Raw genomic sequence first — 12,838 nt, 5'->3', positions numbered from 1 at the left:
AGAAGGCAGGACAGGCCCTGACCCCTGCTCCCCACGCTGAGATGGAGCTGCTTTTCTTTATATCTGGAATGTTTTTCTCAGCACTGCTGAGTTCCTCTCGTGTTCTGTTTGCTCAGACCTCCCACAGCCCCGTGTGCCAGGACGTGCTGAAGTTCATCAGTCAGTGGTGCGGGGGGCTGCCCAGCACCAGCTTCTCCTTCCAGTAACTGGTAGAGTTAATAGGTTCTGTCCCTCATTAAAGTCTTGTAAGTAACTGAGGCCACTGTATTTTTTTCATCAAGTCACCCCCCAACACCAGCCCAGCACCCCTTTCCCCCAAAAGGAATCATTATCAGGTAGAGGAAAAAAGTTCTTTTATTACACCTGTTTATATCATCCTAGAAGTGAGTGAAAAACCCTCGTGGACTGAGCATCTGGGTCAGCACCTGCTTTATAGAAAGGAGAGCCTGCATCAGAGGGCAAGCAGCACAGCAAAGGACTTCACCCAGTTCTAGAAGTGGTCGCTGCTGCCACCCTTTCTCAGGCCACAGTCCTCCTGGCCCATTACCTGTCCTTAAGCCCAACTTTTCAGTGATGTCTGGGTTTCTTCATTTTGATCCAGTAGCTGCTCATTTTCCTGCCTTTTACATTTAGGAAGTTCAAGCTCTGTCAGTTCCTCCAGCTACAGAAGAGGATGGAGTTAGTACTCTGGCCCTGAATTATAATTCAGCATCTTTTCAAACACAGTCTGTGTTGAATGAACTCTTCGTATTCATCTTCCTTACCTGCCCCTGTAGCCCTTCCTTCTTGCAGGGCCCAACCCCACGTAGGGTGAGTGCAGCCACACAGCAATAACCAGACAGAGCAGCCTCTGCTGCAGACATGAGCAAAGAAGGGATCCAGAGAGCCAAGGCTGTATCCTAAAAGGCAAAGAGGAAATGTGGGAGACTAGAGGGAGCAGGGTAGGAGTGGCAAGTAGGGGCCGTTAAAGAGCCGGACCAGGACCTTGTGGACTGCAGAAAGGCTGGGAATAGACTGGACTCACATAGATTCTTGTGGGATCAAAAGGGCAGTCAGTGTGTCCAGGCCCCTGGTCCAGTGGTAGCAAAGGATTCAGCAGTCCTGGATGGCAGTCAGCAATAAGACGGCGGCCACCATTGGCCACAGTGAGTGACACAGCGAGGAGGAGGCCCAGGGAGCAGGCAGCAGACAAGAGAAGGTTCACCAGAGCTAGTGCCAGCAGGGCCCAGTGCTGGTAGGGGCAGAAAATCAGGATGAGTGCCTGGGGTGGCTGACTCTCCGCCTGATGAGACACCTGGGTTTCTCTGTTTGCGGCTCCTCCTCCCACTTAAGAGATGAAGCTGTCAGCCCCCATTTCCCTGACTCTAGGCTTCCTCATTAAAGCTCCGGAAGTCCCCTTACCAGTCGTGGGCGAAGTAGGTTCTTAGATGCCAAGAGGCTCACAAGTCCCACGGAAACACTCTGGAAAACACAAAACCTGAGGCCCCCACAGCTCTCCCGCCCCGCCCGCCCGCCCGGGGCCCGCCCTGGCTCGCGGTGCTCACCAGCAGGCCGGACCCCACGGAGATGACATTGGCGGTGGTGTACTCCGGGGTGACGGCGCCGCGGGGATTGGCCACGTGCCGCAGGACAGTACCGTGCAGCACGGCCCCCAGCAGCAGGTTCACGTGGCCCACCAGGATCAGCGCGAGCCCCACGCGCATAAGCCGCCGGGGGCCCCGGGCTGCGTCTGCAAAGCACGGGGGAGGGGCAGGCCTGAGCCGGGACAGAAGCCGGGTGGCCCCTGGCGGCCGTTTCGAGTTGGCCAGAGGCCATAGGAAGGGTCGACGGTGGACGCGGGGAAGAACGCTACCGAAAGGGCCGGAAATTACCGAAACTGCAGAGGCGGCGGCACTTCATCCGGTACCTCAGCGCCTCGCCGCGGGGCAGCTCTACCTGGTCCCCGGCCCCGCCCTCGCCCTCGCGGCCAGTTCCGCCCGCCCGAGCGCACCTGCAGGCCCAACCTCCGCGCCCGGGCGTGGCTCCGCGCCCCCGCCCCCTAGCGGGGAAGACGCAAACACACACGACGCTCGTAGCAAAAAGTAGACTTTTATTACAGCAGCAACTGAGGCGAATCGAATGGCCCCCCTAGGGCCACCACTGCAGCACCACCCTTCTCTCCCGCCCCGTCCGCCCCAGCGGGATTGTAGAATTCAGCTCCCCCGGTGCCCGTGGGCTTCCTTCCCACACAGGCTGGGCGGGAACCAGCAGGTCGCTATTAGCCCCCAGCTAGAAGGCGGCTGCTGAGAAGGCCCAGGCCCACGTCTGTGCAAAACAAGTAAACAAAGTGCAGAGGGATGAAAGAGAGGGGGAAGGGGTAGAGAGGGTGATGATCAGAACCAGGGAGCCCCAAAGCCCTCCTGAATAATAAAGGAGAGAGGGGCTTCACAGGGTAATACTGACTGGGGGGAAGGGGCAGGAAGGCTGTAGCACATCTAGTGACAGCCACAGCTCAGATTAGGGGCCTGGCCCGAGTGAGCTCTAAGAGGAGACGGTGACAGCGGCTGAGTTGAGGGTGCTGTTTCTGGCAAAATTGAATTTGTTCAGGGTCTCCTCTAGCAGAGAAGTCAGCCGGCTCTGGTCAGCCTAGAGGAGGAGAGCTCAGTGAGATGGGGGCGGGGAGGAGGGGACAGCCAGCCAGAGCAGCTGAAGGCAGAAACCTCACCTCACTAATGAAGCCCAGCTGCACCAGCTCAGCCGCCAACTCGGGGATGTTCTCATCTGACAGAGAAACAGGAGAGGGTGAGCACAGTGCGGAGCAGAGGGGCACAGAGCCCTTCGCATAGCCCCAGTCAGGTGACCCTGGCTGGGAAAGAATGATACAAGCAAAAGAGATTCACCCTCCAATTTTAGGGGCTAAGATATTCATTCTACCAGTCAATGTGTTACTGCACTGTCACCTTCCCCACCCCTGAATATGTCCCTCACACTTAAGGCTCACAGACTCTCCATCCTCCAAGGGAAAGGAGAGACTCACTTGGCATCAGGTCACAGCTCAGGTGCCGGTTCAGTTTGTCCTCCAGCTTCAGCAGAAGCGTCAGCTGGAGAATAGGACAGTCAGAAAGTGAGGCCCCTCTTCCCCACCCTCTGGCCACCCAGCCCTATGCAGCCCTGGCCCTGAGTCTTACGTGGTGTTTGACTCCCTCCTCCACCGACTCAATGTTGCACTGCATCAGCACCACCTAGGTAGAGGGGACCGAGAGGGTCAGTAGAGTAAGGACCAGTGAGTAAAAATCCCACAAGAGCTGGAAGCCTTTTCAGCCCACAGGACCTGGATGCCAAGGAGCAGAAACACATCTTCTCTAAAGAACAAAGCCTTATTTGCAATGCCCTCCCTCCCTTCCACCAGGACCACAGAGACATCTACACCCACAGCCCCACCTTGCGGGTCTCCACCTCAGCCGGTTCAGGTGTTGGAGTCTTGACAGACGGAGGTACCACAGGTGATGTCACCTCCTCCTGCTGTGGCTGCTGGGGCCGCGGCAGCCCAAAGGCTGTCAGGGGGTAGATCCCATTCCTACAGAGAGACAGGTCAGACTGGCTCCGTGAATCCTTTAGGACACCCACCCCTGCTTCCTCAAGGAAGCTCTTTTTCCTTATTCTTCTCTCACCTGACATCTTCAAGGAATTTATCCAATTCCAGGGCTGGTGACTGAGAGTACCTGGAGAAGAAAAGAAAGAAGATGGAAGGAAGGAAACAAGCAAAAGAGCAGACTCAACCACTCCCAAAGAATGGACAGTTGACAGAAACCTCAGGGTAGTGGTAACCAATCTCAAAACCTCTCAGTTAGTTACTCACAAAGTCTGAACTGGTTCTCTTCCTGGTCCTCCAGGGATTTCAGCCAGTACAGCACTGGTATCCATGTTTTTGGTGATTTCCTCCAGAGCATTCTCTGGGATCATGTCTGGAGGGTATGATGGAAGGGGAAGTTATAGAAGAACAGCTCAGACTAATCTCACAGAAGGCAGAAGGGTCCTGGGGGGAGTGGGGAGGTAGGTTGGGGCCTATTTGGAAGCAGAAGAGGGAAAAGAACATGCCAGTGATAGTTACAAGGCTCCAGAGTAGAAAAAAAATTCCTAGGAGGGTCAAGAGGACTCACGCTGGTGTCCCACAATGCAGTGGGCAGCAAGGAGTTTGAGCGAGGGCACTTCAAACAGTGCTGGGTGGAACAGAAGTTCTCTGGCTGTTGGTCTGCGAGCAGGCTCAGACTGCAGGCACTTTTGAATGAACTCCTAGAAAAAGGAACAAGGAAGTGGAGCAGGCATCTGGAAAGCACCCCACTGTGTTCATCTTTATCTCTGTCATTGTATCCAGTGTAAGACTATTTGAGAGGGCTTTGAAAACTATAAGGTATTATATGAAAGGTATCATTCACTTTCTGGTTTTAATTATTTTTCTGCTCCTCAACCACAGCTTGCTCTTTTCTTTACCAATCTCTCTCTTTGCTTTATCTCCACTCACTGCTTACCTTCTTTTCCAACCCTGACCAAATTCACCTCTCTCTTCCAAAACTCACCCACTGTGGTCAAAAATATTCATCATCTTTTTATTTCCCAAGACCACTACCACAATTTCCTTTGTCCGCTACATCACTTCAGTTCACTGGATTTCCCCATGCTTCTTCTAACCCCCACTTTTCTACCTCCCATAGGTCATATAACAATTAACCTGTTTCCTCTTTCAATCTGGAAGGCCAACAAGGCCATACACCTAATGTTTCACTTGAACATCCCACCCTGACATTGAACTAGCCACAAGACTTCCTACTAATCTGCCTTCTTTTCTCTCCTGCTCCCTTTTACAACTAATGAGTTACAAACTGTCCTTGTTTGGATCTTTCTGTCCAGACTCTACTTACTAAAGTCTGTTTCCTGATTCATAACCCTTGTATCTTTTAAATCTTAGCTCATTTATTTCAGGGCACTCTCCCTAACTAACACTATATAAATATAAAACCCTAAATGACTGCTTTGATTAGTTCAAGCTGATTGGTTTGTTTAAAACTGTCAACATGGTTGTCTGAGAGTGTATACCTACTACCTGATGTAACCATCAAAGTAGTTTGCATTCATGTAGACACACCTAAATTAACACACAACCTTTAATCCCAATGTTACTCTTCTTAAACCACTAACCTGTGTGTGTATGTGTGTGTGTGTGTGTGTACACACAAAACACCTAGGGAAATGTTCACTGCTTTGCTTGTCCTTTTTGATTTATATTCTCTTGCTCTTAAAAGACAGCATATTCCCAGTAGGTGGAAGGAAGAAAAACCTGAAGACATTTCAAAGTCTGTTAAGGAGGGAGTGATCCTGAAAATTCTCACCCTCTGTAATGGGTCTTCTAGAAGCTGGATGGCACTGCTGATGGCTTCCTGTGGCACGTACGAGGACTCTCCATTGCCCTGAATCTCTAGCACTGCCATCTGCAATGAGGCAGAATAAAAAAGAAAAATTTAGACCTAACAACTTCAATCACTCCCTCAAGACCAGTACCCTACTTGTCAACCCTCCACTTCCCCTTTCTTCATCTAATCTGACCCCTTTCCACCACCCACCCTTCTGGTCTCCTCACCTCCAGTGCACACATGCCAAAGGAGTAGATGTCCACTGCCGTTGTCACATTAGTGACTTCTAGGAAAAACAGAAAAGCTTTGGTGAAATCAGAGAGGTTGGGGCAGGGGATGGCAGAAATGTCTTAAAACTTTTTGTATGCCAGTAAAGAAGGACAGAAGTTTCAGTTATGTTACCTCTGTCTCTCAGGTTATAAGTCAGAAAACTTGAGGGATGGGCACAGGGCAGAGAAACTGGGATGCCTCACCTCCATACTCTGGTGCAAAGAAGTGGAGATTCTTCTGCTCTTCCCGACAAGTCTTCACATGATTGTTGATAGTGTCAGGAGCCACTGAGAGTAGGGGAAATACCCATAATCTGACCACCATCAACAAAGTACAGTCTCACTCCAGAGAGAGGCCCCCAAAAGACCAATTCTCTCCTGAAGTCTCTAACCCTCAACAGGCACAAATCTATCCTTTTCCCATCATGAACTCCAGACTAAACATGAACACCACCTACCTCCCCTTTCTCAGGTCTACCCCATCTCATCTGAGGTCCCTAACTCAGTAGCAGCAAAGGCCCCACATTGAACTAACAGGTACATGGGAGTTTGGGGCAGGCAAGGGACACAGTCTAAGGGAAAACTTTCACTTGTGACCTGCTTACCTTCCCCAAAGCCCAGGTACATCTAATCCCTGATCACATAAAAATGTTTGATCTAGTTCTTTTATCACCCTGCAAACAGCATCAAAACACTGGCATCCCTTCCTAATCTGGAACAATTAAGAGACCTCAGAAACTTGGAAAACAAAGAAGGATTAACATACAACCAAGCCAACAGCCTCCTTCTTACCCACCTTTGCTGACTGAAACTCAAAATAGCTCAAAATTGAACCAATACCCTTAAAGCAGTTTCACTTGTAATGCACCAAAATTTTTAGACACCTGCTCTACCTTCTTATCCCTCAACATTGCCTGTCACAGGGCTGAACGAGGAACCAGGGCCAGGCCCAATTTGGACTCACTCAGATCATAAACAATGGCTACAAGTCACAGAGAGTCTGGGAGCACAGTATGACTTAGGGAACCAGCCTGATGATGAGCGGGGAATAAGAATTCAGGATGTAAGTAGCCAGCCAGGCAGAATCCACAGGAAACAAGCAAGTTATGGAAGGGCACGCAGGTGGAGGGCTGGTAGGGCAGAAGCCAAGCAGGCACAATTAGGCAGGGGAGGTAGGGGAACAGGGTTTGCTCCCACGACTGCATGCACTGGGCAGCCGCAAAGAGGAGCAGGGGGAGCACAAACACAGCCCCAAATGGGGCAGAGGGAGCTCTCACCATTAGCAAAAATCCTATGAAAGACTGTTGGGAACAGAGCAGCCCGTAAGCGGGAGGGAGGAAAACAGAGAAAAGTTGTGAGCGATGGAGCAGCCAAGCCCCAGACAAATGGACACACAAACTACATACAGACACAGCACACAGAAATGTTAAACACTGCACACATATACACAGCAAATGAAAGCACTCACAGCAGGCACAGCCTGGAACCTCCTTTGGCAGGGTCTGGCCCCAGGGGCTCAAGTCAGACCTTACACCTAACTCTTGCCCTTTTCCAACCTCCTATCAAGATCTCTGTATTAACCCAAGTTTCCCTCCAAAAAGATACAAGATTAGACCCTACCCACTCTCCACTAATTGATGGGCCTCTCCCTATGAACTACTCCTAACAAGGTCCTTTCTCTTATCACCAGCCCACACCTCAGAATTTTGCTCTGTTCTCCCCCATTCCTTTCATCTTACCCCCATGGTTCCCAAATTCCCGAGGCTCCCCTGCCCAGAACCTCTCCCTCCCCTCACCAGAGCCAATCTTGATGAGTCCGTTGTGCTGGATGAAGATGGTGTCACAGGTCAGGTTCCCATGGATGATGGGGGGGTCACAGGAGTGCAGGTAGCTGTGGGGGCACTGGGCTGTTAGAGGGGCCACTGGGAAATTAAGGGCAGGGGGAACCCAAGGGTTAAGAGGAGCAAGGGCCTGGTCTCCTGCTGGTACCACAAAAATTATACCCACACTCTGAATCTCCATTATGCCTGAGGAGTTAAATAGCTGGATAAGCACTAGGAGAAAGAGGTGGGAGATAGTATCGTGGTCAAGGCATTAGGATGAACCCTTTAAAAGACCCATAGGGGCCTAATCTTGACAGTATATGACTCAAAGAGAGTGGGGAGAGGCAGAAAAGAACAGCAGAGTAGTGCCCTGAAATCTGTTTGGAGGAACTAAATCAGGAATAAATATGGGAAAGACACTAACCAGATCCTACTTACCTTAGGGCAGAGAGGATTTGTGTGCACCAACGCTTCCAGGCCTGGAACAGAGTTTGATCCAAGGGTCAGCAGTAATCCCCTTGTTTAACCCTCCAACCAGTTCCCTCCACCCCTTCCTGATCAGCTTCGTAATTAACATAATCTTTTTTAAACCCCCAAACCAGTCTAAAGCTTTGTCTACTCTCCCTCTATACCTTTTCATTCATAGTCTTGTGGTTCTTTTTGGTCTTCTTCAGAAATTGCTTAAGACTCCCAGATGACATGTATTCTGTGATAAAAATGACCTGGAGAGGCAAAGCATACAAATAAGGCCTTACAGTAGAAACAATCCTTTATCTGGTAGCATATACACTATATATATGTAAAATTTGGAAGCTTAGGTATTTTTTAAATGAAGATTCTCTCTCTTTGTTCTTAGCATCACTTCCTTAGATTTAATAGATCAATGAAAGCTACTGAGCAATATGGGCTATGGGAAGGAGGAAACAAATATGCACTCATTTGTGCCCCAGCTATAACGGGACAAAAGGCATAGGTGGCAGTCATAGCCCTACTCTCATTTCCACAGCAGCTGATTTCAGCTGTTTCAAAACTACCTTATTTTATTCTCTGAATGTAAAAAGAACAATAAATACAGCTAGTCTCTTTGCAATAAGCTCAGGAGAAAGTTCTTACCCTGGCCTTGTTTTCTTTAATGTCAGCCCAATACTTGTGAAACTTGACAATGTTGAGATGTTCCAACTGAATCAGATTATCAAACACAGCACGGACCTTTTCCTGAGAGCAGAGACACTGGGTTAACAGGGTTGAGAAAGCATTATAATCCTAAAAAGCCATTCTCTATCCCTCTAGAGAAAAGATCTAACCCCAACATACTTTTCTCATGGTAGCTTCCTCAAACCAATTTAATACCAGTGTACTAACATCCCTCAGGCTGCATCCTTTCACCATTACTTACCTCCTGCAGTTTGTAGTTCTTGCGCTCAGAGAACTGTACTTCATTCCACACAACCTCTACACCCTCCTCTGTATCCATGGCCAGGTATGCACTGTCAATACCTGGTACATTCCGCTGATTCACCTGAGAAAAAATTCAAATGAAAGAGAATTAAAGTTATCACATGAACTCTCCATTTTAATACTCTATATGACCATCTTCTCCCAGGCTCTGACCTGTTAATTTAGTCTGCTCCTTTGAAACTCACCTCTTACCTCTTAGAATTCATTCTCTCAAGAGTAACACTACCACTACCTTACCTCTTCTCTCCTCTTCTGCCACCGCCCACAGGGTGACTCTTCCAAGATCTCAGACTCATCTTCACTTTCTTCTTCTTCCTCTGGGGAAGCAGCTGAGGTCGTGGAAGTCACAGGAGGTGACACTGACGTCAGGCCAGGTGCTGAGGACGAGGTTTCTACCTTTGGGTCTGAGCCACTGCTGAGTACTGTCTGGGACTCCCCCTCCGACATGCTGGAACAAACACTCAGGCCTGCATTGGTTGTAGCAAGGGTGGAGGGCAAAGGCAGAAAGGGTTAGGATAGATTCCATAAAGATTCCATCCTAATAACCTTAGCTGGGGTTAAAAATAAAACATATATCTCCCTTGTTTCCTTTAAATCCAAAATCAGAATTAGTCCTGAATGAACAGTGAAATATTCCTAGTCTACAGAAGGGGAGTTATCTTGGTTGAAGATGACTCACCCAGGAGTGGCAAACATAAGATTTATGGTAGTATAACCCTGTGTTTAATAAGGTCCAGATGAACAGCAAAATCAAGGGTCCCATCCCTTCTCAGCAAATACCCAATAGCCTTCCATGTGAATCCTCACCTACCTCTTGCTATGTATTCAAGAACCAAGGTCTACGTGGGCACTATTCAGAATAGATGACTCCAGACCCCTAAGACTGGACTTGTAGACCTCTCAGCCAATTTATCCAGCTGAAATCCTCAGCTGACTTATTCCACTTGAACTAACTCTGGCATTCACTATCTATCCCTCCTATGCACAGAATGAGCCTGCTAGTCCATGATGAGGTTACCCTTGGGCCAAGGGACTGGCAGTGGTTAGTGACTTCATCCTTGATGATCTCACCTTCCCTGTGATGTGAGTGTGGCAAATGGGTGGGTATTGTTTAGCAACATTTTTTTTCATTCACTCATTCAACAAATGTTTATTAAGCACTTATTGTGGGCCAAGCACCAAGTCAGGAGCTTGAAATACAATAGTGAACAAAATAAATAAGGTGCCCACATTCACAAAGCCACAAATTTAAGGCAGATCTAAGACTTTAAGTTTCCAGTTTTCATTTCATTCACATGGCTCAAAGGCTCCATTCTCTGAGGCACTGGATCTGACACAGGTATTTCTTTCAAGCACAAATAACTCGAGATACAGCTCTTATAGGAAAGAGTACTATACAGTATAATTTACCCTATAATGTGTATTATTACACATGGACATGGGTACTTGAAGAAAAAATTCTCAAAAGCTAAATGTCACTAACTTGTCCAGACAGTCACAGGACAACCACTTCCATATCTCTAAGAACGAAGGCTGTGAAGGTTTTGGAATCTGTGTGTGTTGGGCTTAAGGAAGCACTCTCCAGAATGGAAATGATACTGTAAAGTAGATTTGCTCCTTTAAGTCAGTTCAATATACAGAAGCTTCTGATCAATGCTAATCTTTTGAAAAGCTCTTGTTTCTTTTTAGAACTCTTGGATGCCCCCTTCTGCCCATCTCTGTCCCCAACCAACACTATGCTTAACCCAAGTCAGGAGATTTTTATTAGGTGACATTCCAGTAAATATCAGAGGACAACAAAGCACTACAGAGAAAGTCTGGCAAGATATTATTTCACCTGTGTTTTTTTCTAGGTCCTTGCCTACCGCAGATTTCATTCAATCAGCCAGGAAAGTTATTATCTATCTGTATATCTTAGCAATCTACCATAAAACTTCAGTTACAGATGATTTTCCCCTGAAATGTAACTAAAAAGATGGTAAGAAAGTTCATACGGTTACTTTCTAAAGCAACTTTATTTACAGAATGTTATCCTGAATTTGAACAGCCAGATAAAATTCCCAGTTAGATTATATGAAGAAATGCCAGTGGAATTCTAATACGGGAAGCCTGTAGCCAATGGGCCCTAAAAAAAGTTCTGGACCAAGGGTAGAGACAATCCACAGTAGGGCACCACAAGAGACGCCAAACCTTCATCAGTCAGAAAGATGCCCTTTGAATATGCTTGTCCTCTCCCTCCCCAGTCTCTCCCCAGTAGGCAAAGTGAAGGCTACCGAAGAGGAAACCTTTGCAACTCTGGGAGTTTTTGTCTCGGGGTCCTTCATAGGTTTAAATGAGATCACACATGAAAAAGGCCATTTATGCTCCAAAAGGGAATCTTCTCGACGCCTCCAGCCACTCTAAGACGCATAATGTTCACTTCCGAGCAATACAGGTGGACCGCTGCAAAGTTTTTTCCTGTAAAGTTTTTCATTTGTTGGACTGCAGCGTCTCGGCATTTCAACTCCTCAGCAACAGCTCGCAGGCCACAGGCCTCTCAGCTGCCCTCACCCTGAGCGGACCAAAGAGGGCCTGAGACCTGCAGGTCTGTCCAGTCAGACATAAAGCAAGCTCGGGGAGGAATTTCACTCCAACAGGTCGCCCTGCCGGCTGTCTGCGAGCGGACGCCGGCCTGTGGGGCCAGCCCGGGAGCGCGCGGCAGCCACCTCATCAAAGGCCAGCCCGGCGACGCCGTCAGGGGCGCAGGCCACGCCCCCGCGCAGTCTGCGCGCCGGCCCAGAGAGCAGGCGCGGCCCCGACGCTGCGCTTCCGCAGGCCGCCGGGCCCGCGACCGCCGCCCCCGCCCCCGCCGCCGGCCCCGCCTCTCAACAGCCTGAGTTCGACACGAACGCCGGGCCTCGCGCCCAGCGCCGGCAGAATTCCGGGCGCGGGCGTGGGCGCCGCTGCCGCTGCCGCTGCCGCCACTCTGGGGAGGGCCGGACAGGGACTGTGGGGCCGAGGCGGCCCCTTGGCTCCGGCGGACCAGGCCTTGGCCGCCCAGTGAGCAGAGCGGCCTCCAGACACCCGCCTGTCGGGATCCCACTGTCCGGGCCGCGGAGGCTGATACTCCGTCCTCTCGCCGAAACCCTCCCTCCCCTTCGTCCCCTCGGCGCTCACCTCCCGACTCCGCTCCCCGCAGCCTGCCCTTCAGCTTCAGCTCGGGTTCCGGGGCCCCGGATCAGAAAGACTCCCTCACAGCTGCGCTCCGCGGCGCAACCGAACTGCGGGCCCCGCCCTCGCGGCGTCCGGACCAACAGATGGGCGGTGCCGCACTGCCGTTGGGCTTCCATTGGACAAGGCGGCCAGCGTGGGCGGTGCCCCAGCTAGACGGTCGCTTGTAGGGACGGTCTTCAACCCCGTCTCCTCCCCTAGAGCCTGTCCGGCTGAGACCTCTTGGAGGGTTCGGTATTTTCCGTCTCAACTGGGTCTTGTCCCTCTGTCCACTCCAGGTGCCCACGATAGTTCTGGGCGAAAGAAGGCCTTCCTCCTCCTCTTGAAGGCGCCATGACAGTTCTAGTCTGACTGAAAGACAAAAGGAGCGAAAGACGTAACCTCAATCCGAGAGGAGTGCCCACCCACTTTCATTATTTGGGGGTGAGACTGCGCAGGACACCAATTCTTCAGGAAACTTTTAAAAAATGACTGAACACATTAATGCTGAAATTTTTGATGGTTTTCATAGTTGAAATAGTTGAAAATAAAATAGCATTTAATAGTTAATGCTTCGTAATTGAGTAGTACTGATATTTGCCAAAATTTTCCAAGAGGTATTCACAGATGTTCTCTCATTTGATACTCATGAAAAATTTAAATGACCATTCAAAATAGTTGACAAATGCAAAAATATTGAGTTAGAGGCATT

The 12,838-nt window shown here is 49.6% G+C and overlaps 3 protein-coding genes across 6 annotated transcripts in view; 1 reads left to right on the top strand and 2 right to left on the bottom strand.

Annotated features, from left to right (window-relative positions):
- Positions 1–257, top strand: part of IFT172 (intraflagellar transport 172) — a 33,601-nt gene extending 33,344 nt beyond the window's left edge. For both annotated transcript variants that reach the window (XM_032497249.1, XM_006189734.3), the window contains one exon: positions 117–257. In XM_032497249.1, coding sequence (XP_032353140.1) covers positions 117–206 — 90 coding nt within the window. In that variant the 3' untranslated portion in view covers positions 207–257. The remainder of the gene's footprint in view (positions 1–116) is intronic.
- Positions 258–336: 79 nt separating this feature from the next.
- Positions 337–1,994, bottom strand: KRTCAP3 (keratinocyte associated protein 3). 2 transcript variants are annotated; one of them, XM_032497254.1, is made up of 7 exons: positions 1,872–1,994; positions 1,545–1,729; positions 1,402–1,461; positions 1,025–1,231; positions 765–899; positions 548–661; positions 337–428 (listed from the first exon to the last, which is right to left on the bottom strand). In XM_032497254.1, exons 1-6 carry the CDS (start codon positions 1,897–1,899, stop codon positions 554–556), a joined length of 723 nt encoding a protein of 240 aa, XP_032353145.1. In that variant the 5' UTR covers positions 1,900–1,994; the 3' UTR covers positions 337–428; positions 548–553. The 2 variants fall into 2 exon arrangements, with proteins under 2 accessions (XP_032353145.1, XP_032353144.1); XM_032497253.1 differs by having other exon boundaries at positions 337–425.
- Positions 1,995–2,072: 78 nt separating this feature from the next.
- Positions 2,073–12,249, bottom strand: NRBP1 (nuclear receptor binding protein 1). Of its 2 annotated transcripts, XM_006189733.2 has the most exons (18): positions 12,094–12,249; positions 9,175–9,404; positions 8,876–8,998; positions 8,593–8,694; positions 8,112–8,201; positions 7,918–7,958; positions 7,453–7,547; positions 5,861–5,944; positions 5,615–5,673; positions 5,367–5,465; positions 4,140–4,272; positions 3,839–3,944; positions 3,651–3,701; positions 3,421–3,556; positions 3,168–3,221; positions 3,017–3,080; positions 2,705–2,760; positions 2,073–2,625 (listed from the first exon to the last, which is right to left on the bottom strand). In XM_006189733.2, the coding sequence occupies exons 2-18, from the start codon at positions 9,382–9,384 to the stop codon at positions 2,521–2,523; spliced, it is 1,608 nt and encodes a 535-aa protein (XP_006189795.1). In that variant the 5' UTR covers positions 9,385–9,404; positions 12,094–12,249; the 3' UTR covers positions 2,073–2,520. The 2 variants fall into 2 exon arrangements, with proteins under 2 accessions (XP_006189795.1, XP_032353143.1); XM_032497252.1 differs by lacking the exon at positions 3,017–3,080.
- Positions 12,250–12,838: the final 589 nt, after the last annotated feature.

The sequence above is a fragment of the Camelus ferus genome, chromosome 15 (genome assembly GCF_009834535.1).
Source record: "Camelus ferus isolate YT-003-E chromosome 15, BCGSAC_Cfer_1.0, whole genome shotgun sequence".
Classification (NCBI taxonomy): Eukaryota; Metazoa; Chordata; class Mammalia; order Artiodactyla; family Camelidae; genus Camelus; species Camelus ferus.
The sequence above is the reverse complement of the archived record's forward strand: the minus strand, read 5'-3'. Positions and strand labels throughout refer to the sequence as shown.

Excerpts from the sequence above, each read along its gene's own strand:
- KRTCAP3 (XM_032497254.1), bottom strand. The coding sequence starts at position 1,899 with ATGAAGTGCCGCCGCCTCTGCAGTTTCG. Across the intron at positions 1,232-1,401 it reads ACCTACTTCGCCCACGACTG|CACTGGGCCCTGCTGGCACT; the intron begins GTAAGGGGACTT and ends TGCCCCTACCAG. Across the intron at positions 662-764 it reads AGGAAGGGCTACAGGGGCAG|CTGGAGGAACTGACAGAGCT; the intron begins GTAAGGAAGATG and ends CCTCTTCTGTAG.
- NRBP1 (XM_006189733.2), bottom strand. The coding sequence starts at position 9,384 with ATGTCGGAGGGGGAGTCCCAGACAGTACTCAGCAGTGGCTCAGACCCA. Across the intron at positions 5,466-5,614 it reads TTGGCATGTGTGCACTGGAG|ATGGCAGTGCTAGAGATTCA; the intron begins GTGAGGAGACCA and ends GCCTCATTGCAG. Across the intron at positions 3,081-3,167 it reads AGGAGGGAGTCAAACACCAC|CTGACGCTTCTGCTGAAGCT; the intron begins GTAAGACTCAGG and ends CCTATTCTCCAG.